Source organism: Amphiura filiformis, chromosome 2, assembly GCF_039555335.1.
Source record: "Amphiura filiformis chromosome 2, Afil_fr2py, whole genome shotgun sequence".
NCBI classification, from domain to species: Eukaryota; Metazoa; Echinodermata; class Ophiuroidea; order Amphilepidida; family Amphiuridae; genus Amphiura; species Amphiura filiformis.
Genome location: NC_092629.1, coordinates 89,379,527 through 89,398,433, shown reverse-complemented (window position 1 = coordinate 89,398,433; position 18,907 = coordinate 89,379,527). Strand labels below are relative to the sequence as shown.

Genomic DNA, 18,907 nt, shown 5'->3' with positions numbered 1-18,907 from the left:
GTGTGCATTTCAAATGGGGTTACCTGAATGGGTGACTCCATTTGAAATCTCCACCCCCTGTGTGGGAGATTAAGGTCATGTCTTCCATATGGGGGGTATGGATTTTAACTGTAACAGCCTACTCTATCTAGCATGATCATGTTGCATATGTTTCATTCTGTATATTTTTCTGGTGCTGTGCATTATTCATGCTTCCTGTACCAAGCACTAGTCTTGTACATATGATGCATTACGCTTGAAAGGAATAAAGAAATATATTTTTTATCTCGGGCAATGGGATGCATTTTGTTTTTGATGCGCCTCAAGAGAAATATTTCAAAATAGTCTTGTTTTGAATGAAATAGTACTTATTTGCATATTTCAAGCCTGTGAATGATACGTTTTGCATGCAAATTTCACCTTACTTTCAATTTTTCCCGGCACTTTTTAAGCACGAGTAAGTCATCTGGCATGTGTGCCTATGTTTCCATTCATGACATTAGGCTAAAAAATATTTGTTATTGTTATTATCAAACCCCATGGCAGTTTCAAAAACGAATGCAGAATGAGGTTTTTTTTAAAGTTTTTTTTTAAAGACTTTTTTATAACTAAATTTTGAATTAAGATGTCATTTTTGAGTGCTCAGAAGTACACAGCATAAAATGTTGGTTGATTTACACAATTGAAGTACAAATATCAATTGTTTTATACCTAAACAAAATCAGTCGACTGAATTATCCAGGTGCACTAATGCATTGGGCATAATATTGAAAATCTTTTTGATTGACTAATCAGAACATATAAGACAGTATCCATATTTACATATTTTGATTTGATTTGATTTGATTTGATTTGTTTGGGTTTTGACAACCCTGGATAACACAAAAAAGCCTCTAAAAAGCTTATTTTCATTTGGCTCCAATTGAACACCAGGATAGGTTGGGAACAGTCAGGGGTTTTAACACTACTCTTTTTGAAACTGGCTGCAAGATACATGTACAGGTATGGCTCTCTGTACACAGGACTGATGGTTGAACGTCCCCTCCAAAGGAGTATTTTCATGATTCAATTCTAAATGAAGCATGGAGAGAGCTGAAGTCTGAATTTAATCTACAGAAGTTGTCAATGAATTTCAGATATTTTTATGCCTCCACCGGAGGTATTGTGTTTCCTGGTTGTCCGTCCGGCCATCTGTCCTTCCGAGCTTGCTAGTGCAATTTCTCGAAACTGGTAGGGCGTATAGTGATGCAATTTGGTGGAGGGGTGGCAATTGGCAGTCTCCAAATTTTAGCAGGTTTTTGTCGTAAAATATGGTAATTAAGTACCTAATTTATGCATATCAAGCAAATGTCCATCTGTCCGCCCGAGCTTGCGAGTGCAATTTCTCGGAACTGGTAAGGTGTAGGCCTATAGTGATGCAATTTGGTGGAGGGGTGGCAATTGGTGGTCTCCAAATTTTAGCAGGTTTTCATTGCAAAATATGGTAATTAAGTACCTAATTTGCAGAATTTATGCACATCAAGCAAAATAACCTTGTGCACAGATCTGGAGATCTGTACAAGTTACAGTGATGAAACTTGGTGGAGAGTAGCACAGCCAGAGGTTCTTGACCTGATTTACTTTTCATCGGAAAATATGCGTAATCGCAAGGTCATTTGGAGTCATCCAGGGTCAAATTTGGTGGGAACGGGCACCTTAGCGAGGCAACTTATGTGAAGGTCATTTTGGGGTCAAGTGAAATTGCATCGGTTAAAATGATGGGCGTCAAGGTGGAGGCATTGCGGCCGACGTTTGTCGAGAACCGTGCAGGTCGAGAACCGTGAAATTCTAGTTTCCTCAAGTCAATATGCCAGCAAATCTAAAATTTACCACTGCACACACAGTACAGGTACACTCTATCATGAACATTGCACAAAAACATTGATAAAGCCCTTGAGAAACATTGATCAAGACAATAACATACAGTATGTGATAAAATTGGCCTTTGCTCTCCAGCTACATTCTTGTACCACTAGGAATGCTATATATGTAGATTAAAGTTCATATGTCCACAAATAGTAGCATTCAGATTTTGTAGCTATTAAACATGCAGAGCAAACCAAATTTATCAAAATATGCAGAGGCTATATGCCCAAAATAATCTTGGGTTTGGGTTAAAATAACATCCGGCCGGACATCCGGTAGAATATGTTATCAATTATTCTGTTTATTGTGCACGTGTATTAACCATTCCTTTAATAAGACTTAAAAACCTGCAGTGGCAGGGCATTTATGTAAAAGGAATTATGTTCTTTCATTAGACAGATTTATTATTGTGAAAGGTAAAGGAGGACTGATATTGAAAATGACCCTTATTATGTGAATCTTTGTTAATGGATGATTCGACCAGATTTGCCCCCCCTCCCCCACCTGGGCAAAATTTAAAAGGGAAGAAATCAAAAATTTGAATCCTGATTGTAGCCTGGTTTTGTAGTAGACATGTAGGCCTATTATGTAAAAAGCATTTAGTAAAAGTTGGTATCCTAGCTATATTAGAGAGATTGCGGAGAGGCGTTCACTGCAAACGCCATACGGGTTACGGATTTCTGCATTTTGCGGTAGAACGTCATAGTCCCGTTCACATCCAAACTAGCCTCCTACACAGCCAGTTTGTGTCGGTCCTAACGCTAAATCGTTCCTAGTATGTTCGTGATAGCCGCATAGAGTCTGAACCAAGACTACGTGTAATTACGCAATTGCAATCATGATGGCGCTATGCTGAGACAAATAATCTAAAGGTAATAGGAAGCACCCATTGATTCACCTTGGGTGCATCAAACCAGAGAAGATGATCTTCTTTCATCGAACTACTTTCCTCGGTATTGATATGCAAATACGACTGGCTGTATCTATAATGTTCTAAGCATTCAGTCCAGATTAGCGATATTTGAGTTTTGGAAAATGAGTATAGGCCTATGTTCACACGTGTATGCTATTTGTCTAAATAATCTAAACAGAGTTTGATGTTGGATGCCTAGGAAGTCTTGGTGTATATTATTCGAATAACAAGAAACAAACTCCATTATCATATAAATAATACCCTGTTTACTTTCTAAAGCAAAATGAAAATAAATAATCTAATATGCCTAGTTCGATTACTACCCAGCAAACACCAAAATATTACAGAAAACGTTAAATGTCGGGTTAAAGGTTATGTGAGGGTCAAGGGCATTAAACGCTTTAATAATATTCAAAAACATTTTGTTCAAAACTTGCTGATAAACGCGTTCTAACACAATAGACACTTAAATATGTTTGCCAAATGATATTTTACTGTAGCATTTCAAATTTTGGCTTAAAATGTTGTTGTATTACTTTTCAGTATAACACGAGTTTTCATGATTTTTATATAAACATACATCGATATGTTATCAAAATGTTTTAACTAAAACCAAAAACACATGCATTATCATGTTTTAAAAACATTTTTGAGTTTACTGAATAGTATCCATAAGCAAAACACTTTGACAGCTGTTTAATGCACAACGAACAAGCAAGGCGAAAAATAGCGTTACCTAACTTCTGTTCCCCGTCCCAAACAGACAATTATACCGCATTTATGCCGTAACACGACACAATCTTGCCCAAAACGCCTCTTCGCAAGCTGATTTTTGGGCGGCATTTTCCACACACAAATGAATAGGCAATTTGCCCGTTCAATTCAGCGTCGAAAAAAATTGAAATTTGTTCACTTCTTCTTGTCTATACTGAGATCAAATTTTAACCCCAAAATGGATTTTATTACATGTCGGACTCTACTTGTTCTATTAGGATACTTTGATTCGCTTCATAACAAGATAAACATAACATTTTTCTGCATTTTATAATGCGTTTTTTGTCATTTTGGAGCGCATTTTTTGCTACCAACCGCAACGTAATCGCCTTACGGTAATTCCACGATTGACCAATTCACAATAGATTTCATCCTCTAGAGGGCATAATAACCGATTTTCGACTAGTGTAGCTTGCTGTTCGCGTTCCCGTGTCACGTTTCACGTAAATTTCGCAATCTCTCTATTACCTAATTTGGACCTGCTAAAACCAAAAATGTACAGTGTTTTAAATTGAAAATTACCTTTTTTATGTGAATTTTTGACCCACCCACTGGTCAAATGACCTGTCTTTTTGTAGCCCGGTTTTGTAGTCGGGCCCGTGCATGAGGGGTGCGCCGCACCTCTCAAATTTGGAAAAGTATACTAAAAGTCCCAAAATTTCAGAATTCGCGAGTGTAGCGAGCAAAAAAAACCAAATTTACCCTTTTTTGGACAAAAAAGGTTCAAATTTTGGGAAGAAAGTCAACTTTTCACAAAATTGCCCCTGACCCACCTTGGAAAAAAGACCACATTTTCAAAATCAGCACCCCCCCAAATGAAATCCTGCGTAAGGGTCTGTTTGTAGTAGACAAATGTAATGCCAGTGGTATCACCAGAGATGATAGATGAAGCATATGGTGATTTAATAGAATTGACTAGTTAAGATGTAATGAATACATAAGGACATTGAATGTGAAGTACCGGTAGTAGACGTACTGCAACATTTAGTATGTCATCCATTTGGTCTACTAACCATTTGCATGCAGGTTTTGTGGGCAAAGTGGGAATGAATCCAAGAACGACTCAATCACAATAATTCTCTGCATGTGAGGCTGGCCATAGGCAGGCCCGTACGCAGGGGTGGGGGTGGGGATGGTGCCCCCAATTAGCAAAAGTATACAAAAAGTCCCAAAATATCACAATTTGTGAGCGTAGCAAGAATAAAGATCAGGTTTTTTACTCTTTTGGTCAAAAAAGGTTCCAATTTTGGGAAGAAAGCCCACTTTTCACGAAATTGCCCCCACCCTCTTGAAAAAAGTCCACTTTTTCAAAATCAGCACCCCCCAAAAAATCCTGCGTATGGGCCTGGCCATAGGCTTCAACATAAAAAGCCCAAATTTTGAGATATTTTCTCAAAATAACAAGAACTATCTTAAGAACCACTGAACCAATACTAGGCTTGTTTGTACTCATTTTAATGCATTTTTCATGCTGATTCCAAATATGGTCATGAAAATGTAGAATTTTTCCAAGAAAATCTGAAATTTATCATCTGCAGTCGACAACCTCTTGGGGAGGGATAAAATACAAAGTTCAAGCTAGACTAATGGATTATCGCATAGGAAATTAAACACTTTCCTTGATGCACCACATTAAGTGTTTGTCTATATGGAGAATCGCGCATCATTTTCGATGTAATAAGGATATGCGTATTTAAATGTTGAGAATGTTTTGAAGTTCGGAAAGGTGAGGAACCCTTAACACACCCTATGAACCTGAAAGGGTTAGGTGATATGGTTCAACCCAATGGAGCAAGTAGCTTTGTGTCTGAATGGAAAAGTTGATTTTGTATGTTTTAAAGAAACCTGGACTCTGGAGCTCCAAAACTACCCCTCAGGGCCAAAATAAGGTTGAAAAATGTGGGGCAGCTATCACAAATGTGGGGTGGTCAAAAACAAATATAATCAAATTGAAATAAAGATATAAAGAAAAACAACACATTTCTCAAAAAGTGGGGCGTCCATGACATCCCTGGCCACCTCGCTTAATTGCGATGGCCCTGATTCAAACCACCGGAGCTCAAGTAGCATACATGTAATGGCTGAACTGAAAAGTTGATTTTGTATGATTTAAAAGTAACCCAGAGGTAGAAACTGGAGGTTCAAAGCTACCCCTAGACCTGCTACTGTTAGGGTTAGGATTAAAATAGGTGCAGTTGGTACAAAGTTGTGAAATTTCAGCTCAAATTTCTTTGCGGCCTGGGAAATCCCGATCATGAAGTGGAGTATACAACAGACTTTAGACACTCAAACACAGCTAGTATACTTCTGCCATGCTTTAAAGCACATAGCCATTAGTGTGTCTGTAAATTGAGGATATATCCAAGTGCCCTCAGCAATTCCCATAGCAATTAGATATTACAAAATGACCCTTCCCCTTGCAAATCCCTCTCCTAGCTCTGTTCTAAATCCTCTAAAATCGTCTGGCATAAACATTACCTGAATTCTGTCTCTCTCTCTTTATCTTTGTTGTGTACAGCATAGTGTTAAAAGAACCATCTTTTCAATGTTATAACCTCATGCATTGGCCCAAGTTCAATACTTACAGAATTACACATACAGGCTGTATGTAAAGTGTGCTGAGGCTTGTGGATCAACGTCTAGGCATTGTGCATGTGTTTTGCGTAGCACACTATAAATCGCTGCGCTTTTTTTTTCTTAGGAAGATTTTCAATATTGGGGAGAGGGGCTGACTAAACAAAAAAGTTTGGCGATCCATCCTGGGAGGTGCTCGAGGGGTTCCCCCCCTCAGTGTCAGGAAATTGTGTGGAAAATAGGTCAAAAACATCCATTTTCCTGGTTCTGGTCACTTTTAACTTCTGGATTATTGGGGTGGGGGGGGGGCTGAGCCCCCAGACCAAAAATATTGATGGGGCTGATCCTTTGCAAGCCCGCCGGTTCCTGAGGTGCTCGAGGGGTTTCCCCCCCTCAGTGTCAGGAAATTGTGTGGAAAATAGGGCAAAACATCAATTTTCCTGGTTCTGGTCACTTTTAACTTCTGGATATTTGGGGTGGGGGGAACTTGAGCCCCCAGACCAAAAATATTGATGGGACTGAGCCCCCACAAGCCCCCCGGTTCCTAAAGCTTATGTTTATAACATTATTTTATCTGCAAATTAGGTGAATATTTTGATGTTGTATTTTGATATGCAGCATTGTTTAAAATAATCATTGGAAACTGCTAGGTACCAATCATTTTGATACAACCTGTATTTCACCATAATGTTTTAAATGGTCTATGATTTCACTTAGAATTTTCACTTATCCAGCCAATGCTTGGCCCCACCTGTGGCCAGATAAAAAAGAGGTTGGACTTCGGCCATGCTATGACTTTTACTGAGTCTTTGAAATGAGAGTCCCCTTAGCAGGCCCCTTAGCAATTCCCATTGCAATTAGATAACATGAAATGACCCTTCCCCTTGCAAATCCCCCTCCTAGCTCCTAAATCTTCTAAAATCATGTGATATAATAAACATGGCCTGGAATTCTATCTCTCTATCTTGCCCTGAAGCCAGCTGCAATGTCCTGAAAACTTTCAAGAATTTCCTTAAAACAAGCTAGCCATTTAGCTATAGATTCTAGTTGAAGTCCACATGGAAGACATGACCTAAATCTTATAGGGGTGTAGATATCAAATGGGCCATTCAGGTAACTCTATTTGAAATTAATACTCCCTGTGCAGAAGATTAAGGTCATTTCTTAATACTGTAGACCTTTAGATCCTACAGCTATGTGTCTGCAGGGTCTATGCTCTAACCCTGCAAAAATGTTAAGTTTTGGACCCAATCATACTCTCTAATCCCAAATTATGATCATATTGCTGAGGACCTTACTGGGGTCAGTAAGGTCGTCGGTCATGGATACTTAAACCTTTGTACAGGAAAAAATCCTAGCCCCCTATAAATTAATTCCTGTAAACTCCCCATGATTCCCTCCTCTCTCTCCCCCAAGCAAATCTCAGAGCTCTTTTTAGCAATACCTGGGGCATAAACCTAAACCAAAATGCTCGCTATGGTGTAGTTCAGCAAACAGTACAGTACTTCCTGCAAATGCACCCCACATACCTTGGTGGTTAGCAGTTTCCGACAGATTGGTATGTTATCTGAGGAGCACATTGGGCAATCTACATGGGAAACTTTAATCTAGATCAATGCGGTACTCCAGTAATCCAGATTAGAGCTGGGCTGGGGTATGGGGGAGGGACTTCAAAATGAAAATAAAATGATACAGGTGGATAGGCTTAGGAACTGGGGGGCTGGGGGCTTATCCCCCTTAATAATTTGGTGCGGGCTGGAATACCTTTCAGCCCTCCCCCAATAATCCTAGGTGAAGTTACCCCCCCAATGTTAAATCTTCCTTAGCCAATGAGGTGTCAGACTGAAACTTTCCTTAATATGGGGGTATATGGTAAGAGATGGATGTTATTTGATAAATTATGAGGTCATTGGGTGAGAACATAGGGTTTTACCTAGCACTGGTTCAGTGGTAGATGTGAGTGACAAACCATCCGTGGCAATAACTAACTGCCCTCCAGTCACCCGGCGGGTTTGTGGCTACTTCGCTGCTCGCTCTGCGTGCTATTCTAGGGCTTCGCAATTAGAGGAACTGAGCGAGTTCTAGATCTTATCCTTAGGGGTGGAGAGTCAAGCAGTGGGATCCGCAAGTTTTCAAAAATGGGGGGGGGGGGCATGTGTCCTACGACTGATCAGAAATTTTTGGCCCCCTTCGCTCGCCGTAAAAGATAAATCCTCAATTTTCACCCGACTGGGTGTATTTCCTCTAACTTCAGCAAAAGTGTGTGTTTGGGGTTTGGGCTGGTGCCCCAAGCCTTCCTTTGAGCATGCCACTGGAGTCAAGCACAGCCCACAGAAAAGTATTGAGTTGCTTGTTCTAAGTAACTTCAAATGCACAGCAGCGTTGAATTGCCATTCAAGTTGAAAAATAACAGATCTTTCGTTCCCAAGAAGATTATTGGTATTTGGGTGACAAGAGCATGGGTTAGGGAGAAAACACTGAGAGATGTAATAAGTGACAGCGATGCTGAAAATGGAGACCTTGACAGCCTATAGTGTGTTTACGTCAAGTTGAGAGTAACGCCATGTTAGATTTCGCAGTGGCAGATTTGAATTGGTGCGTTTACATGGTTGCTTCACCAAGTACTGACAAATCGCCCTCCTACGAGTATGTATACATCCCATGGGATTAGGTTAGCGTGCACAATTCAAATCTGCTACTGCGAAATCCAACGTCGCAACGAGATGCACTATAACCATGATAACATCCAGCATATGCTCCTCCAATATTGAAATGCTCACGGCTTTGGGACCATCACAAGTTTCATCACTTTCATGCAGTAGTGACATTTCACATTTGAAAACAATTGAAAGGTGTAAATGCATGTCATGCAAAGTTTAATGAAAGGGCATTTTTCGGTTGAAATCCATACACCCCCTATGGAAGACACAACCTAATATCCCACAGATGGAGTTACCCATTCAGGTAACCCCATTTGGAATTCACACTTTACCTGTGTGGAAGATTAAGGTTATGTCTTCCATGAGTGTATGGATTTTAACTTCCATGGGTGTATGAATTTCAACTGGAATAGCTTGGTAACTTTCTTAAAAAATGCAGTATCACCCATTTATACCCAATGCAGGCCATGGATGTACCACTTTAAAGTGGATTAATGCAGATTGGCTCTCTTGTGTGGATTTCTACATAGGCAGACAGGCTATGTTTGCATGAATGGTAGGATGTCATTCAAAGAACTAGGTTTCTGTGAACAGGCTTAGAGCACGTCCCTTGGTTAAAAGTTGAAAGGTACATTCACCAACTAACCACATTCAGTTCTTAGTACACAAGAAGTAAACATGCAAGACATGTTTCTGCATGGGGAGAGTTAAGGGGGTACTGCACCCCTGTGGTAAATTAGTGACTATTTTTGCATTTTTCTCAAAAAATAATAACACACTATATGGTAACCAAAGTTATGTATATTATTGGGGTAAGGGATCCAATTACTACACTGAAATTTCAGTGACTCAAGACAAGTGGTTCAGTATATATGATAGGAAATGAGGTACGTCCATGTTCCCTTAAGTTTTCTTGTAACACTCTTGATTCTTGCAGGAATAACAGCAGAAAACAAAAGAGACCGCATCTTATAGTTGTTTTGGCTGTATTCCTATCATAATAGTACCGTCTTCCCGACATCGGACTAATTGATCACATGACATACCGACTGCTCAGTGCCAGAAGTGGTTAAGTGCAATAGCTGCCATGTGTAGAGGAGTGTAATAAAATGTTTGTAAATTGCCAAACGTTCACAGGGCAGCTATTGTACTTACCCACTTCTGGCACTGAGCGGTCGATATGTTTGCTAATGGCAGTAATTAGCTCAATGCTCATGAGTGGGTATTCACTTACTCAGAGTCAACATCATATTCCTCCATTTGCTTCTCATTTAATATAAAAATCCCTTTAAAAGGATTGTGCAGGTACAGGGATTAACTTTTAATTGTGTGGTATATACATAGTTTGGGTAAATATTGTTTTAGTAAATATTCATTGATTGACATTTTTAAGTCCTTGCGTTATAATGACATTTTAGGGGAGGTTGAGCACTTGTATATAATGTTAGATAATCTAACTCTAACGTCCCAAGTGCTTTTTGATAACTACATGTAGAAGGGACAAGAAGGAAAAAATAAAGAGAGAAAATGAACAAGAAGTTTGTTTTGGTCGGGATTTGAACTCAAGACCCCTCGCAATCCAAGCACTAGGTCGGCCACCGGTAGCCACAGGTTTTTCACTCAGGCCCGGCCAACGAAACCGAATGTATATCAAAAACTCAAGAAAGCCTCTTTTGAAGGTTATTTCCATTGGGGTCCATTTGAACACCAAGATGGATTGGAAACTGTCAGGGGTTAACACCCTACTCTTTTCGAAACTGGCTGAGAGATACATGTATAGATATGGCTCTCTGTACAGGGGACTGACAGCTTAAAGAGAAAAGAAATGCAGCATAAAATTTTTTTTTTTATTTTACAGTTAGTGTTTGCAAATTTTAAGTATCAGCAAGAAATGCTTTGAAAATAAACTACCTGTCCAATTATATTCAATTTTATTTTACTGGCATATTGAAGTGCCAGACTGAATTACACAGTGTTTAACCACAGACCCGGGAAAGAAATAACATGCATCTATATGTAGCGATGAATGTTACACCTACCGACCCAGCCAATGAATTTAGAACATGAAAAATATTATTCATACATAAATACATGAAGACATTGTGCCTCTCAACAAATGCACTTAACCATAAACACTAGCCTATATATTAAACATACATGTAGACAACATGACTCCATATAAGGGTAAATTATTTTTAAAAGGGACAGATATATTTATAACACATCAAATTTTGGTATGACCATAAGTTATTACTTAAACGAAATAAAAACACATAATTATAATGTCCATTAAAAAACAAACAAAATAAGAAAACCAGAAAATTTAATATGAAGGTGATTAAAAGAATGCTTTTGATTTGCGGGTACATAAAAAATATTTATTATCAAAAAACATGTTCATAATAGAAAACATAAAATTTAATGTAAAGTTGATGAAAATAATGCATACAAATTTGCTCACTCATATTACACCTGAAATTTCTTGCCCTAAGGTAACATGTATGCAATTGCGTTGTTTTTGGCGCAAATCATTTTGGCTCCATATTTTTGGCACATTTTTTTTCACAGATTTGGTGAGTTCATAATGACCTAGAGCCATGTGCTGCAATCATTTTATGGTTGATTTAAAAAAAATCACAGAAAAGTTAAAATTTTGTATCCAAAAGGGGCAAATATATGTAATTGTGTAATTCATGGGCACTTCCGAATCTATTGAAGGCTTAATTAGAAATGTGTACAAAACCAATGCATTTAATAGATCATTAATAGATTATGAAGTGAACACATGTTACAAATCTGGCCCTTTAGGATACAAAATTTACATTTTCCAAATTGTAAAATCAACCATGAATGATTTCTGCACATCGCTTCAGCAAAAAAACAAAAAACTTAATTTAAAATAAATAAAATTATGTTTTTGACAGGAAATCGCGTATTTTTGTGTTTGTTTGAATATCGAGGGGCGTATTTTGGCCTCCAAAATCGTGCATACTTAGCAGGCCTGCCCTTTGGTGAGTATCATACTTATTATTATGTCTGCTGGTATGCTCCTTATTAAATTGTGTACATCTGTCACCTGATACATATCAATGTTGATTTCATGCTATTTGCGGACGTAATCTTGAATTCATTATCACAAGGAACGCTTTCATAATTTAACTTGCTGCTACTTTTGTCAGCTGCCTGCTTTGTTTTTCTTTGTTATTTTATTTAGGACATTATTAGGGAACAAACTGAAAGATCAATGGAGGCATATGATGAACAAAGCTAGTTTTGTTATGTTTAATGGGTTTTATTGATCTTTTTTGTTTGTTCCTTACATTGTCATGATTGTATAATTAATATTATATAACACATATATACAAAGATTCATATATTTTGATTGGTCAATTACTATTGATTATTTTACTATGTCTATTTTGTCAAATAAACTGAATTATCTTATGTTAAATTTGCTCTTTTTTTCTCTGTGTCTTTACAGGACTGAATACTTAAATCCTAATAAAAACTGTTCGATTGGCAAATCACGGCAACGAATGGTCAACACATATGGTGCAAAGTAAGTGGTCTCACTTTTTTTCTTCCTGTTTTCCTTTTTTTTCAAATTATCCAATGGCATCTCTATGCGATTCTGATAAATTTACACTTTGCACACTTTCAAGTGTCAATTGACTCCAGAAAATATCTTTTTGATGTAAAACACGCCTCATATAGGTGTTTTTAGCTAAATTAAGGTGTTCCAGTCATATTCTCAAGATTGAAACAGGTAGACGACTGAAATTGGATTTGGAGGACCGGGTTTCTGATCTGTGCAGGGATGGGAATTGAAGATGAATATTATTTTGTCATGGTCTGCAAGTTTTTTGATAAGATTCATCAAAAATATCTTCCATTCAGGTACAGATCCGAACCGAGTCCCCCAAAACTCATTTCTCTCATGTGTTCTGATACACCATCTGACATCAGTGGTCTCTCATTATTTGTTTTTCACTCCATGAAACTTCCTGAAATGATTGAATTTATGTAATTATATCTCCATGTTAGTTATGTCTTCCTCATATGTAATGCAAAGGGCCTATATTACAAATAGATTCTAAACTGAAACTGAAACATTTTGTGGTTTTGAAATCGGTAAAAGAAGAGTTCATTACATGTTAGACTGAAAGTCACAATAGCCAACAAAACCACACTCTACACTATGGACCACGATGGTCTCATACCAGTGGCATAGTTCAATAACCTCAATTAAACTATCCTAGTGCAAAATTTGACCTCAAGTTGCAGAGTATGAGTTTTTATACCCAAATGTTCAAAGGTCATTCAATGAATGTACAAATGTATTGGGGTAAAAGACCTGTGCCCTGTGGATCCTAGTGCCAAAGGCATGAAAGGGCAAGAAAACTGGCACATTTAATTTGGAAAACTATATGTTCAGTCTGCTTCTAATAGGCTTTTTTTTAAACAGGATTTTCAACATGTTTTATAAGACTATCTTCGGACACAGGCTTTTATTTCATGTGGAAAATAAAAAACATATAAAGTTACGGCCACTTAAATTTAATTTGTTGGTTAGTGTCGGGAAGATTTTCTTGAATTAGCAAGGGCGGGAGGTGGTTGGGGTGTGTTTTGTGTGTGTGTGTGGGGGGGGGGTAGAATCAAATTTTGCTTTTGTTGGCTCCTGGGCATTGGTCACACACCCATGCTAAATGTGGTATATTCAGAGATGTAGCTTTGCATGAAATTTCCAGAATTCCGGAAATATGTAACAGAAAAAACAATCCTTTTTTTTACATTTCCGGAATTGGATAACGATATGTTGTCATAAAAAGAGTAAAAACATGTTTTTTAGGGAGGGGAGATACCCATAGCCAATTCCCAGTACAAGTTCCCATAAATGTTTGATGCTGCACTTGTAGGTTTGGTCGTATGACCAAGGGCCAGTTTGGTTTTCAGGAAATTTACCAACACTTGGATGCAAGATAATTATAGATGTATGTGTGCCGATTGTAGTATTTTCCATCGTACCAAAAACAAGGAAAGTTTTTATAGAGCATATAGTGGTACGACCTGGCGACGTTGAAAAACATCAAATAGGAAATGAGATGGCTATAGCGTGGTCTCTGTGGAAGCCTGTTTGGTTCATATATCATCTGGAGAGATGTAAAAAAGTAGTTAGAGGTCAAGCCTGCTAAAATTTGATGGCAAATTTGACTCTATTGACTCATCCTGGGGAAGACCCCCTCCCCCGGTTTAATCACCTAAATGTTTGTCAAAGAATTTTCATTTTCCTTTTTTATTGGGGGGGGGGGGAGTCTCCAGGCCCCCTGGATCTACCCTTGTTAGAGGGGGTAAGATGCCTTGGCTAGCATTGGATATTAACAAAAGGTGTTTTGTTGGGTTTTTTTCTTAAAAGAAAAAAAGGACACAGCATCCCAAAATGAGGCAAACGTGATGGGGAGGATAACTAGAAATGAATGTAATACTGCCTAAGCATAAAAAGAAGCCATTGGGTTATTCCATTTAAAAGCCGCACTCCCCCCTGGAAGATTTCAAACGGAATTAGCACATAGGCAGTTCCATTTGAATTTCATGCAACCTGAATCTTAGAGAGGGTCAGTTTCAAATAGAGTTGGTGAATGTGTTTATTCCATTTAAAATTTATACTCCCTCTGGAAGATATTTCCAAAATCTTCCACAGGGGGAATGTGGATTTTAAACGGAATAGCCATTATCCATGCATCATTTCCAGCCAAAACCTGATAGAAGGATTTCCGTTTTTGTGGCTGGATCATAATTGAACATATTACCTGGAGCAAAATAGCATCTTCGGAATGAACCACTTTATATATGATGTGAAATTGGATAACTTGTTTTCCTCGTGGCTAAATCTGATAATTCTGCCCTATATATAGGTTAGGTTATGTAGAGGAATAATAGAGGTTATGTTTTGATTATTAAAAATGTATGTAGGATTATTATGAGTATGATGACAATGTTTTGGGGGCATCGGGATCTTCTCCGATGATAGTGATTAGTGAAATATTCTAACATGTTTTTTTAGTTGGTACAATCTTGACATACAGGTAAAGCCTAAAAAAAATTGTTTGATTGGCATAACCCGACCTAACCTAAAATTAGACCCGACCCTAACTTTTTTTTTTTTTTTTTTTTTTTTAAAAATAATAAAATTAAAAAAAATAAATTTAAAAATAGAAGAAAAAAAGTTCCAAAGCCTTTATCAAACGAAATTTACAGCTTAAAAAGTAAAAAAAAAAAAAAAAAAAAAAAAGAATCCCGACCTACCTACCCTAAATTTTTTTTATGTTACGCCAATCAAACAATTTTTTAGGCCTAACTACACTGCTCAAAAAAATTATCATTTTGCAAAAACAGCATTAACATTGTAAATCAGATGAGTGTCATTTCATTCAGTAATATTTAGGCAACAGAGCACTTGCACTACCAAACACTGATGTCCAGTAATACTGAAAAACACCTTGGTTAGCACCCTAAGAACAAAAAAGAAAGAAAGTAAAATCAAGATTGTCAGATTCCGGGGAGTCACTCTCACACAAAAGTGCTACCCACCCACGTCCGACCACCTCTGAAATGCACCCTTAATGGCGAATTTTCACATAACCAAATTGCACCCCTGGCGAAACACATGCAAAATCCTACCCTAAATGGTGTAGCACATACAAAAACCATACCCTAAATGCCATCAACTGAGAAATATCTAATTTATACCCTAAGTGGCGTAAACAGGAAAATGAGCTAATTTGATATCCAAGGTGTCTTTTTGATGTTACAGACCTATAGATACTAAAGAAAACATGCACAAAGGTAACAAGAATCAATTAAAAAGTGGTGATTTTTATCAAATTAGTGCAAACTCACTCAAACAATAATATTACTCACCCTAAACGTCTCAGGATTTGGGTGAAAAAGGACCCCTAAATGGTGATGCCTTCTGAGAAAGTACTCCTTTTTCAAACAGACGTTGACGACGCTGTGTGGTGAAAAACATACCCTTTTAGACGTTTTTCTTGGATGCGGGTGCGTAGCAAGTCAAGTAGTGAGTGACCCCGGGTCAGATTCTGATCCAAGTTTTGAGTAGTATATAATGATATTCAATAGTGTGGATCATTTGCTTCAAACTTAATCTGGCAAACCTAAATTAACCACAGATTATGTGGAAATGGAACATAATAAGCATTGATGTACTGGTTGGAGCTGGAAAGGGGTAGACCAGGGGCAAAACTTTGTTTTACCCTGTCAGAATGCATGGAGATAAATTAGTCAATAGAAGTGGACTAATTTGTCTTCATGGGTTAAGTAATATATGATGGATGTGAGTTTGAAAGAGTAATCAGTTGGTGGAATTTAAGAGATGGTGGAACCCAGGACCTCCGATTGCAGTTGCAAGTGTTCGTATTGATCGTCTACACAGAAAGGGCGGGAGAAAGGGTAGATAAGTTATTTTAGATATATCTGTACTTGAATGTTTATTTGATTGTCTATCCAGTTAATTTCACAATGATGAAATATTTTACCCCAAGTTCCTAAACATTAAAGATTTAAAGACATAATTCTATAAGAATAAAAATGATGGTAAATATAAAGCATAGTGAATTCAATACAAGTCACAGAAGCATGGAGAAAACAGCATAATAGACTACCGTGCAGTGCATACATGAGCATGCAAGCGCATACATGCGGGCAAACATGACAATTTCTAGGACACAGTTTCTTAACCTCAATATGCTTCTACATTCAAATGAATGACTTGTGGATGAGTTGGGTACAAAAACCCATGTTCCACAACTTGAGGTCAAATTGTGAGCTATGATTGTCTAATGTAGGTCATTGAGCTATGCAGTTGGGGATGAGTTTATTATGGCTCATGATACATGCGGGCAAAGTGTTTGTAATCATCTACTCCCCGTGCACCATAACACTTCTAAAACGCTCATCGTTAATCCCTTACATGCAATGTATAATGGTTTAGCAATATAAACATCATGCAGCCAATGATACGGTAAAACAGGATGATCAATAGAACCACTGAACCATTACTAGGCATGTTTGTACTCATTTGAATGCATTTTGCATGCAGATTTCGAATATTGTCATTGAAATATGCAAATTTTGTTGAAAATTATTGCAAACTGGTTTTGTTTGACCAGTAGTCAAAATCTATACTGCAGAGTTAACCTTATTAAAGCTCTTAGTGTTTAATTTGAGCAAAGTGTTGTTAATTATTAACAAATGACTGAAGAACCACTGGACCGTTAATTATAACTTGTCTGTGCTCATTTAATTTGCATTTCTTATGTAACCACTGTGAATATAGCACATGGAAGTGTAAGAATTTTATATTTAGTTTATTTTAAACTCTTAAATGTAAAATAATGGATATATTTTTGAGTAGTCGGTGCTATTAAAGCAGAGTTAACCCTATCCACACAAGTGTCGACTGCAGGCGACAAATTTCAATTTTTTTTTTAATTCAAAAAATTCAGAATTGTACATGTTCGTGATCATATTTGGAATCGGCATGAAAAATGCATTAAAATGAGTACAAACAAGCCTAGTATTGGTTCAGTGGTTCTTGCGATAGCTCTTGATATTTTGAGAAAATATCTCAGAAGTTTGGACTTTTTATGTTGAAGCCTATGGCTAGCATGCAGAGCATAAATTGCCAGCATTGAGTGTTTAGTATTCAGTACAGTGTCATATTGGGATAATTGATGAGTTACCCTATCCCTCTCTGGAGAGCCCTTGTGGCTAATAGGCAGATAGATACTGACAAATATGGATCTATGCTTTCTTGCATATAGTGTTTGCTTGTTTGTGTGCGTCTATTTTCATCTGCAACTGGGGATTTTTATATGAATACTCAAGAAGTTTGGTCACAGAGTTTGGTTTGGGTAGGAATTTGGACCCATTGCTATAGTAGCACTACTTTTGGGCTCTGGACATGTTGCTATTATTAGTATACTATCCAGAGAGGTTGCGTCAACTACGCGCTCGGTTGAATGTCTCGCACTACGCTCTCGGTTGCTCACGCTACACACTCCCTAAGTCTGTGAGGGCCACAAATTGCAGCTACCATTACTAAACCATAAGTCAAAATCTTCGGCCAAAATTAATTGCGAAAGTTGTTTCAACTATTCCCAAAGTTTTTGCAAATTTCTAACATTTTGGTTACTGTTAGGCAAAATTGGTAACTTTTCGGAAAAAATTGGACAAAAATGGCAAAAAGTGACCCATACCAAAATTGGCTTTAAAAAGAAGTCATTGATATACCAAAATGCCTAAAAATGCGACCCATGTTTGCGGCACATCCCCGTATGGTTATTTGTACTGAGTCCCCCCGGCTATACACCTTAACAAAGAATTCAGACTATTTGTCTGCATTTGAGGTCTAATGTGGGGTCCACGGTGTGGTCATTAATTGTCAGATATATGCAAAATTCTGATGGTTTTGTGTGAAATGGCAGTTTCCAGTTGCTTTTAGGTGCTCAGTTGCATGTGAATATACCAGTTACATGTAGGATATTTGTATTTTATTGGGGAGGGGGTAGTGCCATTATTGGAATGTTTTTTTCATGTCAACATGTCGGAATAAATGTATTATGATGTCGACACATGTGTTGACATAACCCATACCTATAGATGTAACAATGCCGTTTGGACTCATTAATGCACCAGCCACCTTCCAGTGACTTATGGAGCGCTGAATAAGTGACCACAATCATGATGTGTGACATACATTTTTAGGGGATCGTGCATTTTTAACAATTTCACTCCCAACAAGTAATACACAGGTTATTAAATAAATTATAAGTAATGCGCTTTTGCAGATGAATCAAATTTAAAGCGCAATACAAAGTACTGCCCTATTATAGGAAAATAATACAATACAAAAGATCATTGTTGTATTTTATAGGTGGGTGTGACCCATGGAAAAACAAAAATGATGGCATATTTATTACGCATGATTCATAGATGAAAATTACCTCCACTGACTTGATATTTGGGAAATTGGTTGGGCTGTTCCTGTTGAAATCCATATACCCCCTATGGAAGACATCATCTT

At 37.6% G+C, this 18,907-nt stretch overlaps 1 protein-coding gene across 1 annotated transcript in view; it reads left to right on the top strand.

The window, feature by feature from the left end:
* Positions 1-18,907, top strand: part of LOC140146805 (CMP-N-acetylneuraminate-beta-1,4-galactoside alpha-2,3-sialyltransferase-like) — a 168,131-nt gene that overhangs the window by 43,520 nt on the left and 105,704 nt on the right. Inside the window, exon 5 of the mRNA XM_072168685.1 lies at positions 12,287-12,364. Within this exon, the coding sequence (XP_072024786.1) occupies positions 12,287-12,364 (78 nt within the window). The remainder of the gene's footprint in view (positions 1-12,286; positions 12,365-18,907) is intronic.